The sequence below is a fragment of the Drosophila eugracilis genome, unplaced genomic scaffold, assembly GCF_018153835.1.
Source record: "Drosophila eugracilis isolate 14026-0451.02 unplaced genomic scaffold, ASM1815383v1 contig_2154, whole genome shotgun sequence".
Lineage (NCBI taxonomy): Eukaryota > Metazoa > Arthropoda > Insecta > Diptera > Drosophilidae > Drosophila > Drosophila eugracilis.
The window spans coordinates 4,191,736-4,209,404 of record NW_024573038.1 but is presented as its reverse complement, the minus strand read 5'-3'; the positions used below and the strand labels follow the sequence as shown (position 1 = coordinate 4,209,404).

At 42.5% G+C, this 17,669-nt stretch overlaps 1 protein-coding gene across 3 annotated transcripts; it reads right to left on the bottom strand.

The window, feature by feature from the left end:
- Positions 1-5,111: 5,111 nt before the first annotated feature.
- On the bottom strand, positions 5,112-17,264 carry LOC108108603 (cadherin-23). 3 transcript variants are annotated; one of them, XM_017216700.1, is made up of 9 exons: positions 17,088-17,264; positions 16,011-16,320; positions 11,110-11,474; positions 9,548-11,045; positions 9,227-9,488; positions 7,555-9,169; positions 7,195-7,497; positions 5,987-7,128; positions 5,112-5,931 (listed from the first exon to the last, which is right to left on the bottom strand). In XM_017216700.1, the coding sequence occupies exons 2-9, from the start codon at positions 16,180-16,182 to the stop codon at positions 5,805-5,807; spliced, it is 5,484 nt and encodes a 1,827-aa protein (XP_017072189.1). In that variant the 5' UTR covers positions 16,183-16,320; positions 17,088-17,264; the 3' UTR covers positions 5,112-5,804. The 3 variants fall into 3 exon arrangements, with proteins under 3 accessions (XP_017072189.1, XP_017072190.1, XP_017072191.1); XM_017216701.1 differs by having other exon boundaries at positions 17,103-17,264; XM_017216702.1 differs by lacking the exon at positions 17,088-17,264 and adding an exon at positions 17,053-17,067.
- Positions 17,265-17,669: the final 405 nt, after the last annotated feature.

The following is a 17,669-nucleotide window of genomic DNA, read 5'->3' as shown; positions in this document are numbered from 1 at the left end:
TAAGGCGATAAGGCAACCAAAATGGAAACAAATTGCCATGGACATGCTAAAAGGCGCAAACACAAAGGCATCTTCGGCTGCGGCAAGTGCAGGTCCTTGGAGAGCGATTCATATGCGGTCCAATGAGACTGCATAAAGGAGTTGGGTCGGCTAATGGAGGAGGGTTCGACTCACGGATACTAACCTAACTGAATCAAGTTTCTTTGTAAATAAATAAATATTGAGGGATTAGTCAATGTAGATAACAGTAAGAGATACCATTTCAGGCACAAATAATGATAGTCCGTTGGTTTTCTTTGAAGTCTATTGAGAAATTAGTAAATATGTACGATTATGTTAGATTTGTTTTACTTATCGGAATCCTTAATGATTTGTTTTTTGTAGGATCTGTGTTTTCTCATAAAAAAAGGTACAGAAAAAGCGACAACAAATTTACTTTATATAGCCGAATTTCGAATTATACAACTTTTGCTTATACAGTCTTATATTTTCTTTAAGTTATACTTAAATTTAATAGAGAATAAAAAACAAAAGAATCATTAAAATACATTTAAATTTCTATATCAAATTATATCACTTTTAGGTCGTTTTGAAACCGCAGAAACTTAAAACAGATGCACAAGCATACGACTCCGGATATTTAATGAACATTTTGTAAAATCGCAAATATTCCTTCCCTTGGGTATATAGAATAGTGGGTTAAAGGTGGGTTTGGCAAACGAATAATAAAATCAGAGTTCAACCCTGAAATTCAAAGGTATGAAATATCAAGATCATATATCACACAATTCCCGACAACTTCTCGGTAATTTGTCCTTGCCCTTTTGCGATTCCCATTTCGCAAATCGAATTTTATTTGCCGAATTGATTGTTTTACGCCTTTTTAGCAAGAAGTTGGCACACATTTTTGTAACCCTTTGCCGGTGCACGTGCTTTTTTGCAGTCCCCCGATCCATTGTTTATTACCCCTTTGGTCCTGATCAAACATTCGAGGCAGAGATTCGCTTTGGTGCTACAGCTACACGTTCACTTTTTAGCGGCAAGTTGCTCGACCTTTTTGCCCATTCATTGCCCTGCTCGAATTGGTTTATCTGTGAAATCTTTGACGTCCTCCTGTTGTTGTTTTTTGTTCGGTGAACCTTCCGGGGTGTACAACCTCGTATACGTTACTGTTCCGAAAATGAAAACCCAGGGAGAGATGCAATGTGTGCCCTACCTATGCCGCTTGAGTCGAGTTGTGTGCTCATCTAACCGAAAAACATTGGATAAACAAACAGCCGCTCGAGTATTTTGTTACACTTAGTACCAGAACCCGAACCCGGACGGGACCTATTTATTTCTCTATTTTTTCACGAGTCTGTGGAAGGAAGACAATCTGTCGCATTTGTGTGCAATGGTCTCCCTTTGGACTGGAAACTGTAAAATGTTATGCGAGCCCTGATTTTTAATCCGATCAAAGCGGTTTTAGTCAAATTTAAGCAGATTTATGTCACATTGTTGAGCCAGAAAGTGGTACGCAGCTAAGGGAAAACAAAACGAAAATGTTAACACATGTAAATCAAGAATCAGATAACTATATCGTCCCTGCTCCTCTATTAGGCAAATCGAATTGAGATCATGTTCTTGCCCACGACCGATAAGACCAGAAAATTCGATTAAGGTTGCGGAAAATTAAGTGAATATAGAATTGCTGTGGGTTGTTTCTGGACATTATATATTCTCGTTCACAGTTCTATATTTAGGTTTAGTTTTGAAACTAAAAAGATGAAAAGTAAATGTGTAGAATGTGAGTTTTTCTATAGTAGGAAAACAGGATGTACTTAGGTCAAAGGATCCACAAGAAGATGTTGTTGAATAAATTTATTAGTCAAATAGTTACTGGTATACAATCTTTATTCGTGAGTAATATTTACTCCCTTGACATATAATTACCGTTTACATTTCCTTGAAGAAAAAAAATGACCATACACATGACTGATTATTAAGAAACATTTTCAGAATCCGTTTATCAAAACGCCAAGCAGTTTACCATCCCCATATTAAAATCATTTTTTATTCCAGTCACATTCTGGGACTGTGCCAAAAAAAAGAATAGGCATTTCAAATATATTCCTTTTCCAAATGAATAAACTGTTAGACAAACAATACATTAAACTTTACAACTTCACACCCGCTGCCAGTTTACGCGAAACATTAACATTGTAGAGGAAGGCACCCTTTTGCCCAGCTGAAAATGGAAAAATCCTGGCAGCAAGGAGTGGTAGATGGTAGCTGTACCACAAACGATGAGTTGATTGTTATGCAAATGAGCTTAGCCAGAAACCATGAACCAGCAACTGAAAACCAGGACGAAATGTGAGAGCCCAACCCCAGATTTCGACTCGGATCCGGGTGCAGTTCATCAAGTGGTCATAAATTTATAGGTAGTTTGCAGAGAGCTACGAGGACTCGAGAAGCTGCCTAATTACTATGCAGCGCCATGTGCATAATGAATCTGACATTTCTAATTTATGGTTGATATTTGTTAATTTTCCTTTTTTTTCATTTTGGCTGTGCATAAATTGAATCGGAAGAAGGTTGGCACTAAAATGTCGGCAAAACAACGGTTTCATGCCCAGTTATTGCTGAATGTAAACAACGGACACGGCACGAGCGATTTCGTAGAGGTTATGGTTATGGAGGAGAAATCCTTTCAATGATCCTAAGCTGACGCATTCTGGTAATACCACTTCCGGCTTAGAGCTACCATTCGCGCGAAAATCCCGCGGTAATTCCACCATTGTACTGGCTTCCGGAAAAAAGGGAAAAATTCGGGAAAAATTTGCGGAAAATCTTTGCAAAAAAATAATTGCGAAAATTACCCCAAAATATAAATGGGAAGCAGAACTAGTAGTTAACTGCAATTACGCAACCCCTAAGTCCTTTTTTTATGGCCCTGTCACCTCCGAAAGCGACCGTTATGATTCCTTGCCTCACTTTCCTGCTCGGCTTTTCACTTTTTGGTATGCACGCAAGGCTTTTCACTATTTGTTGCTCTATCGGGAGAGGGAGTAGGTCCGTTAGTAAAGGAAATGCCCTGGCTCAGTCATTAATTGTTGGAATTGTTTGTCGGTTTGTCAGCTCGACATCTGGCTAACTATCTGACGCCCGACACTAGCTGTCAGTGAAGTGAATCTGGGGTAAAAAGTTAATTTCTGGACACCTGCATTCAGGCGTTATATGTGTAATGTAAATAAACGTTATGAAACTAAGTTGATTGAAGCAGATTAAATCTATAACAATGATTTGATGTCTTTTGACCATTGTTTTTAAAACAATGTTGATGTAAGAGCTATCATTAAGGCCTTCAGTTACTTCCTTAAATCTCATTTCAATGCTGGTTTTAAAAAACTTCCGTTATCACGGCCATGGCTCTCAGTTAAGAGTTGGTAATGGTTCTAGTGACTTTATCTAGAGTATAAAATTTTTGCAAAATTATATCAATTAGTTTGTGCTTAGCAGCTACCAGCAGCTGCATATGTTTTTCATTTGAGTTTTTACAATTGCTTGTAGCGGTTATTGATCTAAATTAGATTTTCAGTTATCTGTAATAATTCGAAAGATTTTTAAAATCCAAGGACCAACAAATTCAGTATATACTTGGAATATGCTTTTTGGTTGTTTTATGATATAAACATTTCAAAAAATCAGAGTTAAACAATTCACACTGACTATAACCCACAAGTTAAGCTTTTGGCGCCCTAAAAAACTCTATCTATCCGGCGGTATTAATTGGCGATTAACGAAACTTTGGGCCTGGAAGGTTGGCGCCATGAATGATTTCCCAACGAGTCGCTGTGACACTCGAATTTGTAGTGTGATTTATGAGGATGACACTGCCATCATCAATCACTGTTCAAGTGGAAGGTGATTTAGCAAAACGCAAAAAAAAGAAACGGAGACTGCAAGGGAAATGCAATTCAGGTTAGTTAGATTTTATGTAAATTCAAGAGACTTTCGCTAGTAGGGGAAACAATTTTAATTACACTCCATCTCAGGGGTAGAGCAACCCCCAAAGGTTCAGTTAAGTTGACCCAGACAGCACTTGATTCGATGTCTTGCGTTGTTGATGTTGTTTCGCCTTAAAAAGTTATAAAAATACGTCGATGGAGAGTGGCAGCAACCCCCGGGAGTTCATCCTGCACCCTTTGATTTTCGGCCAGGATCGGGGATCGGGGCAGGACCAGCATCATCCCTTGTTTTCCCGCCCGTTCTCTCGTTCGTTGCCAGGGGCTAATGAGCGCCGCACATTAGTTTTAACAACATTTATTATTTATGGGTTTTCCCTCCCCTCTCTCATTGCATCTATTGTATGTCCTTCTCTCTTTCACTTTGCCCGGAATATTTACTTTGGACGTTACATTTTCACTTGCGCCTGCATAGTGACGCAGTTCTCAAAATGAACTCAAAATGGAATTTTGCAATTATTCTAAGCACGGCAACTTTAATTGGAATTTCGTATCCGGAGCGGCTCGTTACCAACTTGAGCCGGGTCTGATGGTACTTAAAAAAGGCCCGGAAGCTGGCAAAAGGATAATGCGAAATAATCTTTGAGTGGTTTGTCTGATGGCAGACATAAGATGCTCAAGGAATTTACTTGTTCAAACATTTAAGAACTATTTGTAATTAGTTTGAATAATAGATTAAACTATCTAATCCTTCTATATTACGTTCTATGTATTTTTATTGTAACTTAATCCTTAGATGTTGGATAGGTTTCTTAAATATTTAAACCATAAATCCCATAAATGTATGTTGTGAAAAGATTAATAATTTTGTAAGCCATTTGTCTTCTTATCTTTGTATCCTTGTCTTCTTTAGTGGTTAATTCGTCTCTGCTTTCCATATTTTATATTTATTTTAGTGAATGTATTAATATTCGGCTTGCTAACTTATTTTACCTTTAAAAATCAATGAATTCCAGCTTTCGCTGATCACTTCCACTTTCCGCGCCCACATTTTCCTGGCTTTCAGCTTTCCATTAGTAGGGATACCATCCATTTGCATATCACTTCACACGTTCGCCTTTAACGCAACGCCAACGCGTCGGCGAAAATGAGTAAATGGTCTCGTTTTGTTTTCCACATTTTTGTAGTTAATAGAATTTATTTGCACACATGTTCACATTGGTCGAACTACTTAGTCGTTTATAAATATATTTACTTAATAGCAAAAACATATGCATTCTGTTTGAAAACGGGAAACTCATTTTCGGTAGACACGCACATGGCCTGACTTTGACTCCTGGTCGAGGATTGGATGGTGGAGCTGGAATTGGGCTTCGTTAGGTGCGATATTTATTCTACACTTGTTCGGCATGTTATAGGCAAATAGACGATAAGATAAATATATAAAAAATAAATGCATTCCATACCTGCCAAAGCACGAATAAACCCCGCGAAATCGGTCTGGGAAACCAGCACTTCGGCAAAAATGACACAAAGAACTGACTCGACTTAGGCTAATCGTTACACTATACAGTATTATATATTAAGACTAACCTAGACTAAATGTTGCTAGATGTACATACTAGATCACGCGCATAGTATGCTTAATCTTATGGTATATGGACTGATTTGGCATTCTATCGTCTACCAATCTCTGCTAGAAAAAAGACCCGGTTCGCAGTTGCCGAGCGGAGATCCTTTGGAGGAGGATCGAGGATCTCCGCTGGTGCAAAGGGGGCTTGAGTCTTGGGCACTAGTCTACTAGGTTGGTGGTCAGTGGTTGAACCTGGACCTATCCGTGCAGAAGATCAGCTGCGGCTACAAGGGCCCGTAGATGGGTTCAGAGTAGAGCACTGCTGGCATGGAGTAGCTATATGAGGTGGGTGTGTGCTCTGTGGGAGTTCTAAGACTCGCCTGTAGACTTCTCTTACTGTGACGCTTCAGCCTGTAAGATACATTTTAAAAGTGGTTATTCTGGGTTAAGATCAAGACTAACTTACTTCTTTTTTAAACAGCAGGCTGTGCACAGGGAAACCATTGCTGCCAGGCCAATGAGGGCGGCCAAGAACACCAACCACGCCCCAGCCGAAGTTAGCATTCCCGCGAAGATCGCCGCCGCATGAGTCTTTCGCACCGAACAGGACTCCACCTCACTGACCCCATAGGCGGCATATATATCTATGAGCTCCTGCCGCAGCTGCTCCGAGTTCATCAGCTTCTGCATCTCATTAAAGGACAAGGCGGCTCCATTCTTGAACATCTGGAAGCAGGAGCTGGTGGAAGTAAAGTCCAGACTCATGTCGGGCCTGGTGAACACCTGGGTATCCAGCACATGGAGCTCCAGTCCCAAGGGCTTCAATTTCTTCTGCAACTGTTCCTGGAAGGGTCGGATGTTGTGCTGGATTTCGTTGGGTGGTCGGGCAAAGACGAACTTAAGCAGGGATTTGTCACGGATCACGAAAACCTTAAGATTACTATGGGCTTGACGTTTGGGTACCACGGAGTTGTTCGCCATCACCCGCATCAGGAAGTAGCCATCCACGTAGTCAGCAAATGATCCCCCAGTTCTAAGTTCCCCAGTTCGGTTGTTAAGGGTGAAGAGATTTTGCAGATTTCCAACAGCCAGGCTACGACTTCTCTTATAGAACTGTGGAACGAAGGTTACGTTCTCGATGGAAAGAGCAATGGCTGGAGCTTCGGCATCCGCATCACTGGCCTTTAATGTGGTCACCACTGTGTCGATGGGCACATTAATTCTGATACCCACAGTAGGATCTGGCTGCTCGAATTGTGGCAGATTGTCATCGATGTCCTTTACACGGATAGTGATTCGCAGGTGTGAGGGATCTTGGCGGTCATAAGGATCTCCAACGAACTTATAGCCAGGTTCGCCCAGTTTCATACACTTAACCGTCAGCGTAAAGGACTCAATTTGCTCCCTATCGATGGGCTTTTGCGTCTTGAGAATGGCCATGCTCTCGTTATTTCTCTCTACTGCAAATATTTGCTCATTATTTCCGTCAATGATAACGTAGTCAATGGCGGCATTATCGCCCATATCCTCGTCTAAAGCACTGAAGTTGCCCACAATGGTGCCAGCCGGTTCCTCCTCCCTCACCGTCATGGTCATAGGTCCTTCGTCCTGCGAAAAAGAAAATTAAGCGATATTATTTCATGAAATTTTCCATTTAAATATTTTTAAGCTTACAACTTCTCTGGCGAATCGAGGCTCGTGATCATCCACATCTAGAACTGCAATCTGCAGGATTCGTGTCACCGACTGCTTGGGCTGTCCATTATCACTCACTTCTAGAAGGATTTTGTACATGTTCTTCGCCTCTCGATCCAGTGATTCCCTGGTTGTTATCAATCCGGTGTGGGCATCTATGGTGAAGGCTTCCGCATCTGGAGTATCTGGCAAAATACGATAGGTGATCGTTCCAGAGGGAGTGTTTTCATCATCCGGATCGCTGGCAATCACTTGGAAAACTGGAGCTCCAATCACAGCATTCTGAAAAGGATAGTTTTGTTATAGAACAGCAAATGATGGTTAGTATAAGTTTCTCACCTCTGTGACATTCGCCATTTGTCCAACCCGAGGGGCCAAAAAGTAGGGTACACCATCATTGGCGCTCACATCTCCAATATAAATGCGGACATCAGTATCGGTGGATAGGGTTGGCTGCTTGGGCAGTTGATTGCCACTATCCTGGGCACGAACAATCAGTACATACGGATCAGAACGACCCTTACCCGTGAGATTACGTCGGGTGGATATCAGACCACTCTTAGGATCGATCTTGAAAAGGCCATTAGCCTCGCCCTCGTTGACCAGCTCGTAGTGCACCTCGCCACCCAGACCCTCGTCGGCATCCACAGCTTCCAGCTGGAGAACAAACGAGTCGATTTGAGCATTTTCCGGGATCACAGTACTGTATTTCTTTTGAGTGAACTCCGGTGCGTTGTCATTTACATCCAGCACTTCAATCTGCAGATCCACAACACTTTGTTTGGCATCTGTAGGACGGCCGGGAGAATCCTCTGCCTTGATCTGCAGCTGAATCCTGGGAGTTCGCTCCCTGTCAATCAACTGCCCGCTGGCCACAACTATCTCTCCTGTCGTATTGTTAATCTCAAAGAGCATGGCGTGCTCGCCCTGCAGTGAGTAGATGATCTTGTGATATCCCAAACGCTCATCTCGAGCATTGAAAACTGCATCCTTATCCAAAGCTCTGACACGGATTACTCTCTCCGGATGAGGTTTGTTCTCGATGATCGTGGCTCGGTATGAGCTCTGCTCGAATCGTGGACTATTATCATTCACATTCTCTACCGTAATATTCACTCGGCTGACGGTACTCCTTTGACGATCGGCACTATTAGCACGGACTTGGAGTTCAAAGTCAGGACCAGTTTCACCCAAAGCCTCGTAGTCCAGTCGCTTCTTAAGGATCACCTCTCCAGTTCTTTCTGCAACCTGGAAATAGTCCACTTGCTTGGGTTCAACCAACTCGAAACTGGTAATGGGCTGCCTTGTTACTGGATCCTCTGCCTGGAGAATGAACAGAGCACTATCGATGGGCATTTCCTCCTTGATCTTCACGTCAATAACGGGTCTTGAGCTAGTCCAGCCAGGGTTCTTAAACACAGGATTCGTGTCCTGGAAGGATTGCACGTACACAGTAACCTCAGTGAAGTCCACTTGCCCCTCGGGATCCACCTCTGCATTGAGATCTTGCACACCGACGGTGAAGATAATAATGGCGGCTACATCATGGCGAAGTGAACCATTGACAAAGATCTCACCGCTTTGACTGTCCACACGGAAGGCTTCCTGCAGACGGTAGTTGCTCCTATTGGCTATGTTGACACCTGCTTTTGTGGTGGCAGTGACAGGACCAACCATACTGTACTCCAATTTGGAGTTCAGGTCCTTGTCAATGGCCTTGACCCGAAGGACACTCTCGCCCACAGCTGTCCTCTCGGAAACATAGGCTGCATAGCTATTCTGCTCAAACTTGGGACGCTCATCATTGATGTCCTTAACATTCACATAAACCGTTGTGGTGGCCGTTTCCGGAATGGGAGTGCCCGAATCCACTGCATTAACTATAATCTCGAAGCTATTCATATTGGAATCACGATCAATGCGGGCTTGCGGAGATACTGTTATCAAACCAGAACTGAAAGAGGAAATTGATTAGATAAGTAAGCCCCATACTTAATCTTAAGATACTCACATCTCATCAATTTCAAAGTTGTCGTTGGCTCCCACAATCCTATACCGAAGAAGGCTGTCCAGACCATCCGGATCGTGGGCAGATACTGAAGTAACATTCGATCCTGCTAAGGCATTCTCTGGTATGGAAACCCGATAGCTTGGTGGGCCTATGATGGGCAAGTTCTCCATATTTTGGAAGTGTCCGCGGAAAATGGGTCGCTGGTTTCCAGAGATGCCAACGCGAACAAGGACGCGAGTTGTATTGGACAAGGGAGGAATACCTGAAAAGAATGTCCCAGTTAATGAAAAGTTCTTCTTAACAATCAAAAAACTAACTTACCGAAATCCGTGGCAGAAACCACTAGTTCATATTCGCCACGTTCTGTGTCCATAGATCTCGCCGCCTTCTGGATGACGATCTCCCCTGTATCCGGCTCGATGCGGAATACATTGCCAGCTATGCTATTCTCGGATACAATGGAATACTTTACCCTACCATTTCCTTGGGTGGGCCCATCTGAATCATGGGCGCGGACAAAGAACTGAGGTTCGAAAAGAGCTGCTCCTTCCCGAATGGTACGACTGTACTCCTTGCTCTCGAAATTGGGATGATTATCGTTTACATCTGTGACTCCAATGAAGAGATTGGCATTGGCCTCACGCTGACCGCCATCGATGGCCACCACTGTGAGACTGTAACTGCTCTGTTTCTCGTAGTCCAGAGGTTTCAGCAAGTAAATACCTCCTGTCTCAGGATCAACATAGAAGTTGTCAGCACCGAAACCTTTTAGAACATAACGAACATGTCCAAATTCATCAGAATCCGCATCGGTGGCCTTCACATGGCCTATCAACGCATCCACGGGAAGATTCTCAGCTGCCGTAAAACGATAGGTTGCCTGGTCAAACACCGGAGCATTGTCATTAGCATCCAGCAGATGGATCTCTACTCGGGTCTTGGCTTTTTCCACGCCCTTAACCGATGCCACCAAATCGAACTCAAACTTTCGGAGGTCAGGATCGAGAACATCGTAGTCCAAGCGACTCGCATTCAACACCTTGACAACCACTGGTGTCCGGCCTTGAGCTTCGGTGGGTGATACTGCAAATACTCCGGCGGCATTGAACACGTCTTTCAGTGATAGCTCATAGCGACTGTTCTCGCCCATGTCGCGATCATCCACAAAGATCGAGAGCCCAGGCAGGGGCATTCCATTCGCCAGGTTCTCCGTAATGGACACATTAAAGTGTGGTCCACTGAAGGTGGGCTGATGATCGTCTACATCGGTGACCACAATGGTAACTTTTGTGAGCGAGTGCTCGGCAGGAATAGCTCCATCGATCAGCTCGGTGGCTCTAATGGAGAACACATAAACTCCACCATTCTGCAGGATCTCCGCGTTTTCACGATCCAGTGGCTCTGAAGTGGTTTGCAGCACAGCGGTTCCCTCTCGGGGATCTCCAAATGGCACTAGCTCAAAGTGTCCGAAGGGTTCATCCTCAATAGATAGGAATATATCTCTGGGTATGCCCACATCACCATCTATGGCCTTCACTGTGAGTATGCTCACTCCAGCGGGTGTGTTCTCCGGAACTGTGGCAGAGTACGGGGCATTGGTAAAGACTGGCGGTTGATCTTGGATGTCAATCACATTGATTGAAATGGTGGCCAGAGAAGAAAGGCGGTTATCCAAAGCGCTATCGGAGGCGGAGATGGTTAAGATGTACGAGGGACGACTTTCAAAGTCCAAAGGTTGCTTCAATGCTACTCGGGCGGTGTAGTTTCCATCGGAAATTTTCACGGCCCGCACCTCGAAGAAGTCACAAATGTCATTTTCCTGGAAAAATAAGGGAAAAATAGGACTTGAAAAAGAACCTTATAAATTGAATGTCAAAACTCACCTCTACGCATTTCATCTGAACCTCTGCATTGATGCCCTCGTCCCGATCAACCACTACAATGGGTGGCTCCACAGCGAGCTCCGCACCCACGGGCAGGGATTCGCTAACACTGGCAGTGTAAGGCCTGCCCAAGAAAGTCGGCTGGTTGTCATTGTAATCCCGCACCGGAATCTCCCGCCTTTGGGAGACGGTATTGGGCTCGGTGCCAAAAACGCCCTCGTCCGTGATGCTGATAATAACCTCGACGGTGTCTTGGGTCTCTCGATCCAGCTCTTGTCGCAGGCGCACCACTCCCGTCTCCCGATCTACAGAGAAAACGGGTCCGCTGATGCTGTACTTCAGTCGACCGCCTTCTGGGTCGGTGCCTGCAATGGAAATTGTTTTCAATAAAGATTTTAGCCAACTTAAATATGTAAAAATAATCACTTTTTATAAATTCAGTCTAGACTCTTTTGGCTTTGTTATAAAACTAAAATACTCGGCTGATTAACCAGTAAACTCATAAATACCCCTTGAAATATAATGCCACACTTTTTCATTGTTCATTTATAATGACCTTGATTACCATTAAGCATTGTAAGACCCAGAAAATGTGTTCTTTTTATTCAATTCTTACCAAAAAACTATAATAAAGGGTTCAAGCATCATAAAATCTTAAGCGTTCTGGGGGGCTTGCCCCCAAAAACTCCCGTGGCTTCAGTACAAAAAGGCTGGGAAACTTCATGGGAATTTACCAAATATCTTTTTCCAGATTAAGAATTTATGTTATTTAAGATAGATTGTTGTTCATTAAAACATAAAAAGGAAAGAATCATAACAATATTTTATACGTGTTGGTGACGTGTGTTTGCCAGCTGGAAAAAGTGCAACAAATTTGTTGGCGACGGTTTGTTGGCTTGTCGGTGGGTCCCGGTGTTTGACACGCTCACTGCTTTAATTACGAGTAATCCGAGCCAGCGTCATATGCTGTCACTTCGTGGAAGTCGTTCAGTAGAGCCGCCGCCGTCGGTTTATGTAAAAGCGTGTGAAAAATGCTAATTCAGTTCCCACAACCTCCTTCGCCACCGACTTTTCCAGTCGACTGCGGTTTTCCGGCCATTCGGAACTAGGGCAACTAGTTAGTTAGTTGAGGGTCTAACCCTAAGTGGATTGTGTCATTCCCCATTCCCCCGGCATTTTCTCTTTCTCGGTGCCTTCAGTTTAATAACAGGAAATTCATCTACAACTATTTGACTTGAACAGCCAAAAAATTTCAGCTCCGGGGGCAACACGAAATTACTTTAGAAATTCTACCAAAAGCAATCATGGAGAGAAGAAAGAAAACAAATGAACCCGAGAAGCTTACAAAAGAAAACAGAGACCAATAAGCGGCCGGGAAAACAACTTTTGGCAGACATATTTTTCAAGTTTACTGGGTGGTGGGGGCAGCAGGGAGGCATTGGGGAATAGTTGGGAGCGGGTTTGTGGTACACCGACAATTGCAGCATGACCACAAAAAAGCGGGAAGCAAACGGGCACAGCCGCTCCTCCAGCTTACCAAAACCCAAACATACCGATATCATTTCCCCGCCCCTCAAAGATGCCCAAGTTTATTGCTCTATCCCAATCCCAAACCCGATTCCCTTGCTTTGGCTCGTGAGTGACCATTTTAACATTTTTCAATGTACATAATCATTTTTTCCAGCTCACACTTAGCCATACCGTGTAATCGTAGGGTGTTTGGAGTTTATAAAAACGTGGAATGAAGTCGTAATTTAAGTATTAAATATATTAATATCATGAAAAGCTTTTATTTTAGTTTAAGTACTCAGAATGTAATATTAAAGCATGTTTTTTTCTCAACTCTGATAAGTTACATATTTTAGGTTGCTACGAATCCGTTTTAAATTCTGTGATAAATCATATTTGAAATGAAGTTAATATGGATCCAAAAGTTAGTGCACATATAGTGACTATATTTGTCATTATGACGCTTTCTTAACTTACAATAATATTACTTTCATTCTCAGATCTTATCAATAATGATATATGAACCCTCCAAACAGCTGACAAATGTAATCGATCTACATGAAGTAAAGGGTATCTCTAGATCAACCCTCTCCACCTTTTCGATTCTTGCTCGTTTTCTCTTTATGAATTCTCATGTTCGATCGAGGTATGTGTGTACATATGGCTATGTTTTTTAGGCAATTGGGAGAAAAGTGGAAAAGCTGAATGAACACTGTAATTGCTGGTACGTGCGAGTTGTGGAAAAGCTTTCCTACTTTTCACTTCGCCCAGCATGGATGCTTTCCCCGAGGGGGAGGATGTAATTATTGTGGTTACCATTGTTGCTGTTGATGCGGCAGAAATAATTTGTGATTTCATGCTTGGCGGAGCGTATTTGTTAATATTTTGGTTATTATTACACATGGAGCAGTGGATAAGCCGAAAGAAGCGATAGAAATAAAGAAACGCCCGCCATGTGCCAACATTCGGACAATCATTCGTTTTACTTAGTGGTCAGTGTGTAATTAAGTGGGCATGTAAGGAAAACTCAAGCGGCTAACCGATAGGAGTTTCCTCTGTAACATTCCGTGCAATTAAATCCTCAACTTTCGACACCACCAGGAGGTAATCCCAGTGGACGACGTTCGAGTTATGCAACAATTGACACTCGGTATTGACTTGCAATCTCGGATTATGTTGTGCCAGTTATGGTTTTAGTTTCCCGGCTCACCGTTTAGGCAGAGCAATTTCCTTGGCCTGGTCAGTTTTTCCATTTACTTTTCGGTGTCTAGGGGTTTGTCTTTTTTGTACGGCACTCTTGATTTCAAACGCACCAAAGCAAAGAAAACGTGTTTCATATCTCACGGATGCCGCTTGCAAAACGAACCAGTCTCCGTCTACGTCAGCATCTGCATCCGAGTCTCAGTTACATTTGCAGGCGGAGTCACTGGGTGAGCATCATCCAAGGCGATTTGGCACACGCTCGGCAACCAGTTAAGACAATGCCCCATCTGATTATGAAGTTGCCGTGGCGCGGCATCAAATTGCAGGCCTCTCGATGTCTACAAACTGAAACTGCAACTGCAAATGTATCTTTTATCTGGGCCTCTGTGTTAGGGTGTCATTTGCTATTGGAACAGGTGCAAACCAGATTTGCCAGTTGGATAATACGATTTAGGGGGAGTGGCAGGCCTACCCAAAGTTTATTAAGTCTTAATATACTGATGGAGGAAATCGACTCTCGGTTGATTGGCTGCCACTCTCGTTTGGAGAAAAAGTGCTGTTTTCATTCTCTATCTAATGGAGGCCATTACCTTACTGCAATCACCATTATCGTGGACTAACACTTATCGTCGGTGCTACGCACAAACGTGTTCAAATGCATTTCCGCCTGCTCACCTATCAGATACATATGTATCTGGGTGTCTTTGTTTGTTTTTGTTTGTCAATTGATTAGCAAACTGCATTCTTGGGCGAGCTAACTCCAAAAAAATACAAACCAGAAACCAGAAAAAGAAAAAAATAACAATAAAAACATGAATATCTTGTTGGCTTATCGTGCATTCTTGCAGATTCGCACTGCATATTTTTAGCCAACTTGCATTATGCAATCGCAGATATATATATATCTGACGAGTGTGAGATACGAGGGTGCTGAAAACGTGCGGCGACCACAAAAATCCAATACCCGAGACAAGGTTGACCCGAAGTAGGTGGCCCACCCAGAGCAAAGCGGGTCCAAGAAATGAAAGTCACCATTGGTAATTTGAGGTATGATCAAAAGCCAAATTACAAAATTATTAGAGCCAGTTTTTGTGGAATGTTTGTCTCAACCGAAGGGGGAATACCCTTTCGTGTTGGATATTAAATTTGAAGACTATTTAAGTGAAAGTAATGGCTGCCCATAAACGAAATGATCACTTAAATTAAAGGGATAATTATGAAATATTAAATCATATCCATTGCTTAAATACTAAGACTATAGGTTGTCAAAATGACCTCTTTTTACTTTTTAATGTTTGGAAAATATAAAACTTGTATAGAACATTGATGTTAATAGTTTCCCTTAATACTTTTAATAAGGTACTTCTTACAAGCCATTAATACATCAGAATATGAGAAGATGACATGAAAAGGTAGATCAATAGATATCTTTTCATTTTTAGACTATGTTAATTACTTTAGCATTGAGGACTTAAACATAAAATCATACATTTTATTAAATGATTGAAATACCATTATTATTTATGATAAATGATTTTGCATATGATTTATAGTTACAGAGTATTTTAAATCATTAAACTATGCAGGCCTAATTGTTTACCATTCCGAGACTGCTCCCATTTATATTTAAAGTTCGTTAAAACAATTGCACGGACAAAAGTAAAGACAAAAGATAAACAACTTAATAGGTAATTTGATAATAAGTCCAAGTTCGTGACTGACTCAGTTATTTACTTTGTCTGACAGTGGACTCTAGACTTCTTCGAAACTGGTTAAGATAAGTAAAACTCACTACTTATCTTATGCTAAGTCAGAAGGACCTCAATAATACAGATGTTTTAATTACATATTATCTAGGTTATGTAACCACAAAATTCCCTTAATTTAACCCACATATGTAGCTACTAATAAGCCCATCTTCCCACACTCCATCAGGCTTTGATCCATCTCTTTTTTGGCCAAAACAAAACAAACTACGGCCAGTGAAAGGCATTGCCACAAGCTGTGTGGGAATTGGGCTATTGGTGTACATTGTCTTCTTGGCTGCAATGAAAGCCGTGAAGCAATTCCGCATAAAATTATGAAACGTGACGGCCCCGTACTACACATGTTGATAAGATGTCGAGCATGCAATCTTGTCTAGAACTCCCCCAACCCAAATTCCCATGAAACACCTGGCTGGAACTCACCTTTCAACTGGAAGACGGGACTGCCGACGGGCGTGTTTTCCGAAAGGCTAAATCGGGACATATCTCCGGTCCCCGGGACGAATTGCGGCGGATGATTTACCAGTTGGCCAGTGGTCAGGCTTAGAAAACATAGCAACAGCAGCGGCAACATGTTGCCGTTGCTAATTTTCATTGCCGTTAAATATCCGTATCCGTTAGGTCCAAGTTTTCGATGGTGTTCACTCGAGTATTTAGCACATGTAGAACGACACCGTTTCAATGTATTTTTTTATTTTTTACTTTCTCACTCCACTCTGCTCGCGTTCTTGGGCTGGCCGAAATGCAAAACAAACTCTGGTTATTTATTGGGCCCGAAACAATGATTTTTCAATGCTAGCTGCAACGCCCCCCTAAGTTGGCCTTGTGCCGGGTTGGCTCAAATGGATTGGAATGGGCTGAGATTTGAGCTGATCTCGCAGATCTTGCTTATAGCTTAGCCTTGCCGTTTGAACTTTTGCCAGCTCTCGATCGCATTCCGTTTAATGATGTGCAAAACATATGAAACAGAAACACCAACAAAAAACCAATATTCCGACGAGATCTAAAAGAAATTTAGTGGCGAACAGAAGATTTCACTTTATGCACATGTGAAAAGTGGCACATGATGATGAGGCGGCTGCTGTCTGCCAGTTCCGATCATTGGGCACTTCTTGGCGATTGGCAAATGCGGTGATGATGGCTTTCTTTTGGTACCAACACACACCAGTCCGTAAGCGGAACAGGGGAATGTGCAAAAGTGGCTAAAACAAATAAACACAGGCAACAGACTGGTTCAGGTATGGCATAGTAAGTATAGTATAGTAGGTATCTATGGGTTCTTGTTTTGGCCAAAAAAGAACAGCAAAGAGAGTGGCAAATAAAGGAGAAGGAGAGAGAGTGAGCAAGGCGAGACGAAAGAAAAACAGGAAGCGAATGCAATTCTGGGGGCTTAGGGCAAATGGCTCTGGGAAAACTATAATTAACACTAATGTGGAATGACCATTTCAGGCAAACTATTCCACACTTTATGGGTATTTTTTTGGTTTTTGGCCAACGCACGCAAAAAACACACACACTCGAAACCGCAAAACGGATGACGCTAGGGTCCGAAACTTGATCTTGCGACTTCTTGTTGTTGCTGGCAGCTCTGGTATCTCGAGTCTTGTATATACAGTATCTCGCGGATAACCGATTTTAGGTTCGAGTTTGAAGCGCGACAACGTCTGGACGGAGCGACGCTCGCTTACCTTCTGGCCGGACTTACCTGTTGCCACCCGTTCTTAGCTCTCGAAAGAGAGGTGCAGATACTCAGCCACGAATACTGGTTTTCAGCTCATGCCGGTTCTGTTTTGGTGCGGGTTTCGCGCACGCGCAGTGGAATTGGCAATGAAAACTCAGCGTTTGGTGAGAAGCCTACTTTTGGGCTGTACAAAAAAAGTATTTTCACTAAAAATAAAAGTCTACTTTAATCAGCAATGAGAAATCTTTCATATTAGGTTTTTAAGGGAATATTTCTCACCGTATCAACGTGGAAACTTAAATTTAGATAATACATTACTTACCCAATCGTTTCTGTTAAAGCTAAAGCTGATGAATCTAAGCTAATAAATTGAGATATAATTTATAGGTTTGATTAAATTA

Coding starts and splice junctions, on each gene's coding strand:
- LOC108108603 (XM_017216700.1), bottom strand. CDS start 16,182: ATGAAAATTAGCAACGGCAACATGTTGCCGCTGCTGTTGCTATGTTTT. Junction 9,489..9,547: donor GGTTTCTGCCACGGATTTCG/GTAAGTTAGTTT, acceptor CATTCTTTTCAG/GTATTCCTCCCTTGTCCAAT. Junction 9,170..9,226: donor AACTTTGAAATTGATGAGAT/GTGAGTATCTTA, acceptor TTCCTCTTTCAG/TTCTGGTTTGATAACAGTAT.